Source organism: Anoplopoma fimbria, chromosome 13 (assembly GCF_027596085.1).
Source record: "Anoplopoma fimbria isolate UVic2021 breed Golden Eagle Sablefish chromosome 13, Afim_UVic_2022, whole genome shotgun sequence".
Lineage (NCBI taxonomy): Eukaryota > Metazoa > Chordata > Actinopteri > Perciformes > Anoplopomatidae > Anoplopoma > Anoplopoma fimbria.
The window spans coordinates 835,033-849,484 of record NC_072461.1 but is presented as its reverse complement, the minus strand read 5'-3'; the positions used below and the strand labels follow the sequence as shown (position 1 = coordinate 849,484).

Below are 14,452 nucleotides of genomic sequence, written 5' to 3'. Positions count from 1 at the left end.
GTGCTTACTGATGCCAGAAGAAGTGAAGGGATGAATAGAGGTGAGGCCTGGATGAGGAATGGACTGATAAACCTGTGGTGAAGGCTGCCCTGAGCTCCACTGTAATACTGAACAAGATGGAGAAGGACCTGGAGAAAGATAAAGGAATGCACTGAAAAACACATTGATTTATGTTCTTTCATGCTAGAATAGCATGTTTATGTAAAGTAAGGGCTGGTTTGAATGACACACCCAAGATCGACAAATTACAACCTCTAAGTCCCTCTGTGGCTGTGCTCTGCTCCACACTAAGGCCTTTCCCGTAAACCCACAACAGCTCCAAACCAGGAACCACCACTTTTGCAGACTCAGAGAGTTTATGTCTCATCAAAATATACAGAGCGTAGTATAAATACATGATTTGGCCTATATTGCAAATTTTGTCATGAAACAGACAACAGAACAAGGCTGTTTTGTGTGAAACCGTTTCTGTGTGACCTCTAAAGTATCACTGATTTGTTTTTACTATCCTATCCAACATCTAACCACTGCAAAATCCACTAGAAAGTACACTTAGAGTAGAACCACAGAAAATAGTATCTCATTATTGCAAAAACACAACAATCCTCTAAGAATACCGTAGACTAAGTGCTCTTTACTTTTAAAAATGCAATCTCAGCCTCATAGTCTTTTTAAAAACATACAATAACAAACAAACAAACACAACTCATCTACCTAAATTTAGAAATATTGTTTTGAACATCAGTTAACTGATGTTCAAAAATAAACTACCGACAGAAGTTATCCAAATGAGCGAGATAAACATAACAGCATTCATTAATATTATGTGGCTTCAAAGCAAGTCAGGTCACCTTCAATAGCAACCAACAGTAGAGTGTCCTCTGCTCTAGTGTTGATTGTCTCCACGTGAATGGCTCTGCCAGTGAGTAGGAGACGCTGTGGATTCTGAAATCTCCCACTGGTCCATTGAAGCAGGAGGCAGCTGTCAGTTTGTCTGTCTATGCAAACTAACAGGTAGGGAACAGCTGCACGAGTGAATGGAGTTACACTGAGGATGTTCTCTTCGAAGTCAAGAGTCCGGAGGAGGGTGAAGGAGCCTCCCGTCCAAACAAAAATCTGTCGCATGAAACAAACAAAATGACAAAACATTGAGTTCAGTCAGGCTTGATTGACATTTCTCCAATGAGAAGTCTTTCCCTGCTTTTAATGATCTGGACATTACTGAAAACAATTAAAACCTGTCCAAACAGTGGCACACACAGCCTCACCTGGCTTGATGCTATTAGATAATCTCTGCCTTCAATGGAGAAGTGTTTCACATCCAGAGCTTCAACTGGTAAGGTTTGTTCCTAAAAAAAAATCAGATTGCCTCAAACCATTTGAAAATGATACAAGACAACACTACAGTGTTATAGTAACATACAAAAACTTGATGCTAATGTTTAAACATGATTGGGTTTGTACTTACCAATGTGATATTAAGGTCCATATGCAATTTGAAGATGCTGAGGTTGGCAGCAGGGTAAAAAGGAGGACCACTATGTGTAACTCCTATGTAGGAAGAGCCATTCACTGCAAACCCCACACAAAAGCTTGGGTCCTGAATCCTAACAGACTGTGTTGACCAGAAGAGAGAGAGAGAGAGAGAGAGAGAGAGAGAGAGAGAGAGAGAGAGAGAGAGAGAGAGAGAGAGAGAGAGAGAGAGAGATTGTTATGCTCACATAACAATCTGTAATTTGCCAAAAATTTGCTTGGGACTCACTGCTACTCGAGTTCCTATGCTATATGTGGTTACAGTAGGTACATCATTTGCTATTTTTTTGGACAATACTGTTGTTAGCCTACCTCTACCGGCACAAAAACACCCTGCCACCGATAAAGAGTGGCCAAGGTGTGGGAGGATCCAACAATGGGCCGCCTATCCAGCCTCATAGCCAGGAAGGAAGGCCCTTCAGGAAGGGAACACCAAGAAGAGGTGGGGTTGTCCGCAAAGCTCTGGTACACACCCATCACTGGGAGGTGACCCTCTAGAAGAAAAAATAAATTTAAAAAAGTTTCACATTTGCATTGCTAATTATAAGGAAATGGGATATAATGTAAGAATAGAAGAAAGGAGGGGTTATTCATGAGTGTCCAGGAAGTTGGGGTGACTTTAAATTAAAACGTTTATTGGTCTCACCTGAGGCAATAGCTGTATCCGATTGCGTCTCCCATTCCACACTGACAGATGACTCCAGACCATTACTGCGAGACACAGTGAGGAAGACTGCTCTGCCACCTTCTTCGACAACCACTTCTGTGTTAGTTCTGTAAAGAAAACACACATTGAATAAGTCTACACAAACAGTTTTGCATGACGTTTTGCATGTTTTTGTGCGCCCTTTTGTATTTGTACACATTTCAAAGCTACGCATATAAATAGCATTGTATACTGAAAGTGTGATATTTCAAGTTTCAGATTCTTTAGTACATCTGTATTAAGACCTGTTGATAGTAGGTCCAATGCGGAACAAGCCAGACGGAGCTAAGTTCTCCAAGACGGTGATGAGAGCTTTGAATTGGTCACCCATCCGTGCACCTCCTGTTGGGCTGGACAGGGTCACTGTGAAGGTTTCATTCACTTCAGGCTCAGCATCCAGTATGGCCCATATCTCCAGCATCTGAAATACAATAGAATATCCATGTTTTCTCATGTATGTGATTTAACGTTGATAGCCACTAAAAATACTACTTTCCCTCACCTTAAATCTGGCTCCATCCTCTAGCACCACAAACCCTTGTGCTGGCATCAAATCGCCCTCTGCTAGACTGCCGTTGGCATCAGTAATGGTAAACTGAACAGTCACGGTGCCAAACGTGCCTTTTTCAGGGTTCCTAACAACGTACAGCGTTGCCACACTCTCACTCAGCCCCGACACAGATGTGGGCTCCCTCAATAAGAATTGCTCGGTGGTGTTAAATGAAATGACACCATGTCCATCGTCACTGGCCAGGATATTCACAGTGGCTATAAGAAAACAGAAATATGTGGTTTAGGAAGATAATATCATAGGAACTATAACGGGAGATTCTCTTATCTACCATATGACACAGTTTTCCCTTTTCGTAATATGGCCTTTCAGTTTCTTTGACAGATAGGACCCAAAGTCAATTGATAGGTATAGTACACAACCTTGAATCATTGTGTATTATTTATTGTTCCATGGTAAGGAATGCAGTAAAATAGGCAGTATTGCACAAAAAGGTGTATTAATTTAACCTGATGTGATGTAAATAACGAATGTAGTAGAGGCCTCCACTCAGTCTGTTGTTTTCAAATACCAGGCCACCTTGTTGTTTACTATTACCTTCATAGATTATTCATTTTTTACCTATTCTACCAAGAGTCCTCAAACATAAAAACATATTTTTAATATATATATATTCTATTCTGCCCTCATATCTACCTGTGGTATTGGTTCCCAGCTCAAGCCCAGGGGAAGGCTCGGACAGGATGAGCTGGAATCTCTCAGCTCCCTCTGGAATGGCGTCATCGATTATCTGCACTTCTACAAACTTATGCCTTTCGCCATCAACAAAATGGAGCATCTGTGTGGACAGAGTTTATTTTTTAGTTTAAAAACTTCAAGCTGATACTTGTCTGTGAACACTCTGTCATACAGTTCAGTGGAGTGGCCATGTCAGGGGCAGCTGGACTCATGGAGTCCTTTTGGATGAGAAGCTAAATGACTTAGATACTCTGGATATTCATGCTACTACAAGTATCATATGAAGTACTGAGTAAGTATATATGTGTGGGTCTGTGATTTTGTGAGTAATATTTGTATCCTACGTATGGCTGACCGTTTCACTGGTGTTGTAGTCCAGTCCCTGTTGAGCTTCTAGGTTCTGAGCATAGAAGAAGAGAGAGACATTTCCATATGTCCCCTTGTTCCTGTAAGCCACTAGAGTAAACACTCCGATTGTTTCATTCACTTCAAACCTGGAAACCAAAACATATTTGCAAGAGAAAAACAATGAGAGCATGTACAAATCAACATAAGAAATGTGTTATTTGTGGGTGCATTTCTTACATAGTGTTTGTCCATTCAATAACTCCTCTAATTCCATCATTAGCAGCAATGCTAACCTCTGCCACCAAACCCTGGGTGTCTGGGGAAATAACATCATACAATAAGAAAACATATGATGACCATAAAACTGTCAATTGTTTATTATGACTATATTAACCCGTTCAGTTTTAGCGGCAGCTGTGACTTCAGGGCTGTAACTGCAGCACAAGCACCAACAGAAAGATATGCAAGAGGAAACTGTAGAGAATCTAACTTCCGTCATGGCACATTTGAGGGAAGGATTACAGCTAAGAAGCATCTCCTGTAAGTGGCTTGGGAGGCTGAGCAGCCAAGTCTTTTGGGTGGACTGATTTATGACCCCCTGAATAGTCTGCACCCACTCACTCTATGGCCAAGACACCGGGAGGCCAGCTACGGGTTTAGTTTGGCTTTCTCTTTCTTCATCCCGCAGTGCTACTCGGCTCACACCAAATCCCCAGGCTTCCTCAATCATGGAAAGCATCAATCTCCCCATCCAAGCCACATAATGACTGCTGCCAAAAGAGCGGTTGTGTGTTTGCTAAGTGTCTCCACGCAGAAGTAAGATAGTATTCTGGGAACCTGCTACTGTGCCTGTAGTTTTCAGTCTACTCATCACTTTCTAAAGTTACTCATTCATAAATTAAACTGTGGTTTGGGATTAGGCAAAAGCAGTAGCAGTAACTAACAGGCTTTCCATGGTACATTTTAAAAGTCAACTACAATGTTGTAGTCAAATGTACCATACAGGAGTATGGTACATCAAACTACATGACACTTTAAGCTTGAGAGCACATGAATGTATATTTTACCTGGCAATGTGCAATACACAACTTCTACTCATCAAACAGAGAAAATGGTGGGAAATTGTAAAGAAGAAAGAAGAAGATAGATTTCATAAACACAGCATAAAAAAAAGCAAAATAAATAAATAAAGTCATATAAAAAAGAGAAACAATGACAGGAATTAACAAAGGATTTTACATGTTATTTGACACTGTAATAGCACAACTATTTAGAAGCTATTTAGTCACAACAGATAGGCTCTATGCTAATAAATACCTAGTTTGGGAATAGTGGCAAGAGTTGTGATGAGTACTGCTGATGTAATGTTGACCAGGAAGAACTCCTGCAACTCAGGAATGTTGTCCTAAAAAATGAAAAGCTTTTAAATACCAGATTCAAACAAATCCACATCAAGGAAGGAGAATTTGCAGAGAACAAATGACAGAAAGGAAGAAAGTCAAGGTTTACCTCCAGTATGGTGACAGGGATGGCGACAGAAGTCTGTCCATCTTGAAGGATTACAGAACCAGTACCAGAGATGAAGTCTTGACCCGGGTCAGCAAGGGCACCCTCCACCTGGGCCATGTCTTGTAGAGAACCTCTTATAACCTCATAGGTGATATTCAGTGCTCCTGTACACAAACATTGAGCTATGATACCAGTTACAATGTAAATAATGGAATTCATTAATTAAAAGGGAACCCATTCATTTAGTACAAGTTTATGTATTTATACTTGGCCTGCTAACCTGAGGCTCCAAACTCTCTATTGACGTAGATGTTGATAGTTTGGTCCCGTTCCTCTGTGGTCACCCTAAGGGATGACGGCGCGATAGCTAGCAGCCCATATGGCTCATCGCTGGTGTCCACAGTTAGCACCGCCTCACTGCCCTGAACATCCAGGGTAGCATGACCTGTCACCACAACACCTGTGTGGAAGACAGGGGAAAGGTAATCTGTGAAAGAAATCTGACAAGGGTTATTTTGTGGCATTTACGGTTTCATGCACTCGATTATCGACCACAAAGATACTAGGAGCAGATGCATTACCAAACGTTTGTATGTTGGACAAGGAAACTTTGTATTCATCTTTGTCCTCTGGTGTGGCGTCATCGAAAAGCTGCAGGACTATGGTGTCATTTAGTTCTCCCTGTAGGAGAAACACCCCAAATACAGAATTACAGCTGTTCCATTTCAATTTAATCTTTTAGTTGATTAGATTAAGCTCAATGACAATATGCTGATCCCTGCAAAAGTCTGTATCACCATATTGTGCAATAAATAAGTTGATAAGATGTTCAATGATATCCATCTAGTATTTACCTCAGTAAAAAAAAGTGTCCCTGAGGTTTGGGTAAAGGTCCGGTGTACAAGGGGCCCTTGTACATTCCAGTCGACAGTGACATTACCCAGACCTGGAGCTGTTCTCAACACTGTTAATGACAGCCTTTCACCTGTAATATGAAATATACATTCAAATATAGGTTTGTAAAGATAGATACATTTATGGACTTCTGATGTGAACAGCTTTTTTTATACTGTAGATGACAGTAGAGGCAACTCACGGTCCCTTATTGTATGGATTACACTGAGGGAGACTTCAACCATTCATGCATACATAATTCAAGATAATGAAAGACAACCACAGAACCCACCTGTTGCTACATACTACCATTACTATGAGTGCATTCCCTTATGTTTGCATTCATACATAATTAGCAAACATCTCTAGTGACAAGGGCAGTGTAAAGGGTTTGGAATGTAAAGTATGTGTGATAATGTGCTTGAACAACGTAAATAAAACAAAAACGTCAAAGATAGCTACCCACCTTCTCTGGTGATGACAGAACGTGATGCTGGATGAAATCCTACTATCCCAGCCACATTATCGTTAGCCAGTATCACTATGGTTACAGTGTCAGAGCTGGGCAGGATCCGACTTCCTCCCTCCGCATTAACAAGACCAATCATGAGGCTCTCATTGTCCTCTGGCTCAGTATCATCTCTGATTATAATCTCAATTGTTTTCTTAAGATCACCTGAAGGCAGAGATGAAAAAATAAAGACATGTTGTTTAATTGGATGAAAAAATGTTTTTTTTTTTAAATAATTCCTAATAGAGAATTATAAAAAACGAAATAATACTGCTAATCAGTGAGTGACGCACATACCATCAAAAACCAGAATCCCTCCAGTACCAGTGAAGTCAGCATCTGGTGTGCCCTTTCCTCCAACAAACCTCCATTCTACGGTGACAGTGCCCAGATTCCCTCCTCTCCTCTCTATAACCAGGGGCACCACAACCATTGGCTCTTCTCGAACCTCTAGATAGAGCCCCTCATTAGTGGTGTTGGGACTGAGGCTGTATATCAAAAATACACCAAACGCATCTCCATTCATCCCTATAGTGACCACAGCTTTGTCTGGCTGGCCAATCGAGGGCAGGTTCTTCTGTGCCACAGTCCGATTTATCAGCTCTACCTTAAAACAATACAAGGTAAAACATTTTATTTGTTATGCTGTTCAAATAGAATGCATGTAAATACAAATTAAACCATAGATAACACAGGGGTTTTACCTTTAAGATCTGTATGGAGAAGCTCTCATCCATTTCAGGAAATGTATCCGTCAAGATTGGGACTGTGAGGTTGGCGACCCCTGATCCGTCTTCCATGAAGGCCCTTTGAGCTGTGACAGGGGTGTAATCACTTCCTGCCACAGCCTGGGTACTGAACAGGACAGCGGCTGCAGTGATGTTTTTTACATATGTCATAACCTGAGATTTAGGGGTCAGCTGGTCAACCCCTGAAGTCACCCAAGTGCAGGATGGTGAGGACATCCCTGATGACAGAGAGAAGGCCTGGCAGGCACGCTCTCTCAGACAGGCAGCAGCACATGCAGCCAAGGGGTCTCTCTGACCAGTGATGTTTACTGTCCTCAGAGGGGCAGTGGATGGAACTCCTGGTTTTGGGAGGTTATAGTACATCAGCAGATTCTGGCCATCAGCCTGAGCCAAGCCAACAACGTCCATCTCAGAGGTGCTGTACAATATCTCCAAGCGACCAAAGTGACCACCTCTGGAATAAAGGCAATGGGGAGGATAGAGAAAAGACAGCAGACAGGAAGAGGTGAGTACAAAAGAGTACAGAAAAACTTCAAATGAGAGCGTTATTACAGAAGAAAACAATAATTTAAAGTACCTCCTGCGGACACTAATATTGGCTCTGTAAACTCCCTCCAGTGGCTCCTGAAGGCGGTAAACAGTCTGTTCAAAGTACACTGTCCCATATGGATTGTCATTGTCAGGCACTATTATGTTAACAGCTGTATCGGCTCCGAGGCTTCCTCCATTACTGGCTCCAATTAGCTCCACCTTAATTACCTAGAAAAGACAGAAGGGGATAAATTAAAATTGAAACTAAAATAATGTAAAATATTTTTAAAGAATGTATCATGCTACACAATTCCCAGCAGCGTTTTCACTGTCAGCTTCTTACCTCAGTGATTTCAGGTACATCGTCAGCTAAAATCTCCACCCGGAGAGTCTTCATGGTCTCTCCAGGAGCAAATGTAACCTCTCCAGATGTAGGTCGGATGTCCCCCACTGCTAGTTTACCATTAACAGTGGCCTGCCATTGGACTACCACTGTGCCAATCGTACCAGCATTACGGACTATGGGCAATTTGACCTCCATAGAGTTAGACCCTGGTTCCTCTATGGTAACTGGAATGGCTTGGAAGACTACGTAGAAATAACATGAAGAACATTTAGAAATGGACATAAATTAGAAGAAAAGATTGAAACAAGTCCTGGATAATGTCTACTAACCAAAGGCACCAAAAGGGTCATCAGAAGGCAGTATGGTGATGATGGCACGTGTGAGCTCCCCCAGAAGAGCTCCTCCGGTGGTCTGGTTGATCAGCTCGATGAGAAAGGTCTCCTCTAGCTCAGGGACCACGTCATTGATGACATAGACGGGTACAGATTTACTGGACTCCCCCTCTAGGAGGACCACATCAGTGGAGGCTACACTGTAGTCTTCACCTGTAGGATTACACACATGCACATGCATATGGACATGACCTGCCTGCTCACACACAAATCATAGAGAGAAAGATATAAATCCATGCCCAACACTTACTGACTCTGGCGGTCAAAGGCACTGCTCGGAACTTGACAGATACGTCAGCAAAAATCCCCCCAACACGTGTAACATTTATTATGGGCCCAACGTAGTGCTCAGCTACACTGACAGCAGAAGCCGACAGCTGGAGGACTCCAAAAGCATCGTCGCTGGCCTCCACTATCACCTGGGCAACAATGTCAGTCCTGAGGCCCAGAGAAGGAGAATTGGAAACTGAAAGGAACAGTAAAAGGATATTTCATCAGTTTAGTATGGAATTATTGAAGTATCATTATATCTTAAATCAGAGGGGGGGTGGTCAATATCTTACTGAGCCTCTCCTGCTCTCCTTTGATGAGTTGAACACTAATCAACTTCACGAACACCGACTCGTCTCTTTCTGGATCCTCATCATCCAGTACGTGGAGTGTGATGTTTGCTTCACTCTGATTGGCCAAGAACACAACAGAATCCAGGAGGGGAACAAAATCCCGCCTCTCAGTTGCTCGGCCGACCCCAGGGGTTCTGTAAGGTTCCGGATCAGCCTCAGTCAGTGTCCCATACGTTACTCGAACCTAGAGATATTAAAAATGGAAAATGTCATATTATTTGGTACATAAACTACATGTGTGCATCCAACATGCTGGTATTTATTTATCTATCAAAAGTCAATATAACACATCACAATTGGATTTATTTCAGAACTTCCTATTCAGTTTCTAAACCTTCTACAGAAGACACACCTGACCCATCAGGCCCCTCTGTCGCAGGATGGTGAGGGAGACAGTTGAGTCAGCTTCAGAAAGTCGGATGGATCTTGATACATTTGCGAATACAAAAACACCGTAAGGATCGTCGCTGGCGAGTACAGTCAGAGTAGCGGATGTCTGGACACCCAGACGACCATGGGAGACGTTAACCAAGGACACACTGAAACTCTTGTCCAACTCAGAGATCAAGTCCTCGGCCACGTTGATGATGATGTTTTCCGATGTCTGACCTACAGCAAAGGTGATGTTCCCAAACCTACTGAGTAGCTCCCCCTCAGAACTTGGATCAGCTTCCCAGTACACAGTTACATTGGAGAGGTCACCAAAGGTCCGATCCACCTAGGAGAGAACAAAAAGGAAACATAACATGATTATGTCATTCAAATTGTGACTTGTGAATGCAAACATAAGGAAACATGTATCTCGGGGCACCTCCTACTTTTACATTAATATAACACTGACCTGCAGTAACACAGAGCTGCGTCCATCCTCAGGCTCTGTCCCATTAACAGACAGGGATTCAGGACTGAACTGAAACACTCCATGGGCATCATCTGAAGCAGCGATGGTCACTGTGATGCGGGAGGCCGCTCCCAAGCTGGCTACACACAAAATACCAGATATCACCATGTTTTTCTTAACCATGTATTGCTTTTAAGGGATACACTCCTATGGAATGATCCTATGGAAAGGAATGTAAATGTAACAATCATTTAATCAAGCAAGTCTGTGATTTTAATAAAAAAATAACCCAATAATAATGCAACTTCCTTACCATCAAATAAGGGGACAGCAGCCTAAACTTAGTGTAAAACACTGGGGTCTCTGACTTTTATGTCTACCACTTGCCCTGCTGCCCGTGAAAGGCTATTTGTTTTTCCCATATCTCTCCTTAGGTACTTTTCACAGGGTTCACAGTACAATGTAAACACCACACACAACTGAACACATGCATATGCACACACATATACACACACACACACACACACACACACACACACACACACACACACACACACACACACACACACACACACACACACACTTATGCACACACTTATGCGTGTATATGCATTCAAGACTGAGCTTTCAGAGGGGAGTCCTAACAATTCCATCCAACCAGCAAAAATTATAATTCTGAAAGTAGGACAGAGTACTTATAATTTGTGAAGACATAAAATGGTCACATTTAAAACTATCAGGATAGGTATCAGATCAAAACATTGCTTGTCAGCGGCTTTGGGTTATGCAACTTTGGGAGTGAGAAAGGATATGGGTGTGGGGGTGAAGGAATAGAGACAAGAGGCAGTTTGGGGAGAAAAGGAGGGGTGTACTTACCATGGTGGTGATAGGAAGGAAGGAGGAAGTCAGAGTCACTCTCCCCACTACCACTTCCTTCACTACGCAGAAACTGATCCACTGATGGATCACACACGAGGATCAAGCAAGGGTCAAACACATTTAGAATCACACCGGTAGAGTAGAGTAGAGTAGAGTAGATGGAGATCGAAGTCCAATTGGGAAGGAAGGTAGGTAGGTAGTCACGTGGGTAGGTGGGTATAGGGAAGCACACAGGAGCACAGCACACAAAACACACAAAAACAGAAGGAAAGATACAGGGTCGGTTCAGCTCTAATAAAGATAGGTAAAGAATGTAAAAAAACATTTAAAAAACCTTTGGAAATTAGTTCTAAGGCTCAAAATATAGCAAAATGTGACTCAAACTAATGAAAACAGTACCGTCATGATTATGAGCTCAAATTTCTCACCTCCTCCATCAGCATTGTAGAGCTCCACTCTAAAAATCTTGTCCAGCTCAGGGACAGGATTGTCTATGATGGTCACATTGATGAACTTTAACCTCTCCCCTGGAAGAAAGTCGAGCATGCCCTCTGAGTCCTGTCAGTGGAATACAGAGATAGAGGTAACCAGGGAAGCAGGCATAATTTATTCTCTAACCATCTGTTTATTAGTGTATCCATCATCGGCGTCTATGCATCTGTTAGATTAAAGACCTTAGTAGAAACAAACCTCGTAGTCTTCAGGGCTGGATGCTGTGAATGGGGTAGTCCTGTATCCAACCATGACCCTTCCCAAAAGGCCTTGGGCCCTGGCCACCAGTAGACAGACTTGTCCATCTTCCTCGTTAACAACTATGTGGGCAGGTTCTAACGCTAGAGGGATCAATCCCTCTCCTGGAGGGCTGGGCTGAAACTGCAGCAAGCCTAAATTAGGGAGGAGGGGGTGTTTGTGTGTTATAGTTACGAGAAATAGAGGGGACAGAGGAGAGAATATAAGGAGAAGGAGGGAAGAGGTGTGATGGAAGTAGTAGGGCAGAGGGAATGGGGGAGGAATAATGCACATGAGAGGGAGAAAGAGGGAGAGAAAATTGTAAATATATTTAGCTAACCCATTACGCCACTTTGCACTTAAACGTGCAATGTTGAAACAACAACAGTAATGTTTTTTGGGTATGTGAGTGAATACCATAGGGGTGGTCACTAGCCGTGACAGTGACAGTGTTAACAGAGTTATTTGGGTCGATGCTTGCACCACTGGTTGGGGTGGAGCCACGCTTCCCATCACCGGACTCTGCTGACACCAATGTAATCTGAAAGGATTCCGCCAGCTCTGGGAGGTGATCATCCAACACCAACAGGTTCAAAACCTAACAGAGAGATGTGCATACATTAGTTTTATTTTCTAGTCCAGGCTGCATCCTTACAAAAAAAAGTATATATTTCAGAAGCCAACGCAAAAGCATTATCCACTAGCATCTGTTAACTGATTAAATTAACAAACAAACAAACCACTAGGTGGAGCTGGTTGTCTAAAAACAAATCCTGTTGTTAAAGTGGACATGTAGTATTTATTAAGTATGCTGATGTGTAAATACAGTGCACACAAGGTACATCACACTTGTTTTTTACAACTGAGAGTGTCTGCGCTGGGTAAACTCAAAAGCAGTTTTCACATTAACACAGGTCCACCTGTTGAGTCACTCCAGTGGCATTAACAACACACACACACACACACACACACACACACACACACACACACACACACACACACACACACACACACACACACACACACACACACACACACACACACACACACACACACACACACACACACACACAACACACACAAAACACACCTCAGAGCGCTGTCCAGGCATGAAAATCACAGCTCCAGTGGCATTAACAAAATCTTCATTGGCAGGCGTCTCACTGTCCAAGCTATCCAGTTGAGTAACATTGTAGTTGACATAAACGTGGTCCAGAGATCCCTGCATACGCTCAATCACACAAGAGATAGTGGAGCCCTCCTCAGTGGTCTGTAAGGACAAACAATGGAATACAAAAGTTATATATATTCCTTAACCGCTGGCTGAAATGACAAATACTGAATGCATAAATGAGATAGTCTTATCAACTTTGTTAATGACCCAGTCTAATTCCAGAACAGTAATAATTTGATTTAGACGGAAGCACCTGATAGCCCACATGCCCCTACATCTTTTTATCTCCAAAGGATCAAAGATGTAAAGAAGATCCCCTAGTTCTGATGGAATGCCATCCCGGCCATGACACCTGTTGTGCTGATGGCGACGAGGAACTAGATCTCCCATCTCCAGTGCTGGAACTCCTTATGTACTTCTACAGGAATGCCCTGACTGGCAGACCTTCTGCAGCCTAACAGCTGTCGCTCTACCTGAGAGGGGTCAACATGAGAGCCCACGCATCCAATCCAACTTAAAATTGAGAGCATGCTCTCCCTGCAGCCATGCATGAAGACCGATGAAATATGCAGCAGGACAGGGACTGACAAACCAATTGGTTTACATTACACGTGTTTCTATGCATAGACAAAACTGAGCGATGACATTAACACATGCTACTGTAACAGTGGTCACGTAGACTCTAGATTATTCAAAGGATTATTAATGAATTTGATTACCAGTCTAGTTCACATTTACATTACATACAAAATGTCGTAAATGCAGTGTTCATGAGGTGCTTATAGGTGCTCAATACAGCAATAATGGTCCACAAAATGCCAGTGACTAAATATTTGTGCACTTACATCGGGAATGCAGGCACCAGTGAATCCAAAAAGCCCATTGGCATTGTCACTCTTCATGACTCGCAGAGTAGCAGTGGGTCTGGGGAAAGGGAGGCGTGCTCCACCCTGAACTGCTACCAACTGTAGGTAGAAAACCTCCTCTCCTTCCTCCTCATTATCGTCCCTGGCCTCCACCACAAACGACTTCTGCCTCTCATCCTGCCAGTACCGTAGGTAACCTGAGATGTTACGCAGGTCTGTTTTAGCAGGCTGGGTGTGAAGCTCGTGAATGTGGCTGCGGTTCAGCTTTGTTCTGTACAAGCGAACATCCTGAAGAAGGCCTGTGTATCTCTGTTCGCCCTCTGGATCCGACCCTATAAACACTGACGCAGGTCCTGGAGTAAAGAGACACAGAAAAACCAGTACATTACATTTCGTACAGAAAGTATCCAAATATAATTTATGTTTAAGCTGTAAAAATGGTTGGATATACAAGTCATAGAAATCACTATCACTGCCTTATTCAATGTACAGAGTATAATATGACAGACATGTTGCTGAAAGAAGCATTCAATTCAATAGATTAATGCAGGGCTTGGTCACAAGCTGCCATC

The 14,452-nt window shown here is 42.7% G+C and overlaps 1 protein-coding gene across 1 annotated transcript in view; it reads right to left on the bottom strand.

Moving 5' to 3' along the window:
* Positions 1-14,452, bottom strand: part of adgrv1 (adhesion G protein-coupled receptor V1) — a 93,864-nt gene that overhangs the window by 62,338 nt on the left and 17,074 nt on the right. The window contains 32 exon segments of the mRNA XM_054610816.1: positions 9-128; positions 852-1,116; positions 1,269-1,349; positions 1,469-1,615; positions 1,846-2,027; positions 2,180-2,307; positions 2,485-2,660; positions 2,742-3,007; positions 3,447-3,588; positions 3,844-3,982; positions 4,074-4,152; positions 5,154-5,241; positions 5,346-5,509; positions 5,626-5,805; positions 5,927-6,026; positions 6,200-6,330; positions 6,706-6,915; positions 7,048-7,357; positions 7,455-7,953; positions 8,077-8,258; positions 8,374-8,618; positions 8,706-8,921; positions 9,019-9,234; positions 9,332-9,575; positions 9,744-10,109; positions 10,233-10,368; positions 11,105-11,189; positions 11,540-11,660; positions 11,802-11,995; positions 12,258-12,438; positions 12,931-13,110; positions 13,860-14,233. Coding sequence (XP_054466791.1) covers positions 9-128; positions 852-1,116; positions 1,269-1,349; positions 1,469-1,615; positions 1,846-2,027; positions 2,180-2,307; positions 2,485-2,660; positions 2,742-3,007; positions 3,447-3,588; positions 3,844-3,982; positions 4,074-4,152; positions 5,154-5,241; positions 5,346-5,509; positions 5,626-5,805; positions 5,927-6,026; positions 6,200-6,330; positions 6,706-6,915; positions 7,048-7,357; positions 7,455-7,953; positions 8,077-8,258; positions 8,374-8,618; positions 8,706-8,921; positions 9,019-9,234; positions 9,332-9,575; positions 9,744-10,109; positions 10,233-10,368; positions 11,105-11,189; positions 11,540-11,660; positions 11,802-11,995; positions 12,258-12,438; positions 12,931-13,110; positions 13,860-14,233 — 6,147 coding nt within the window.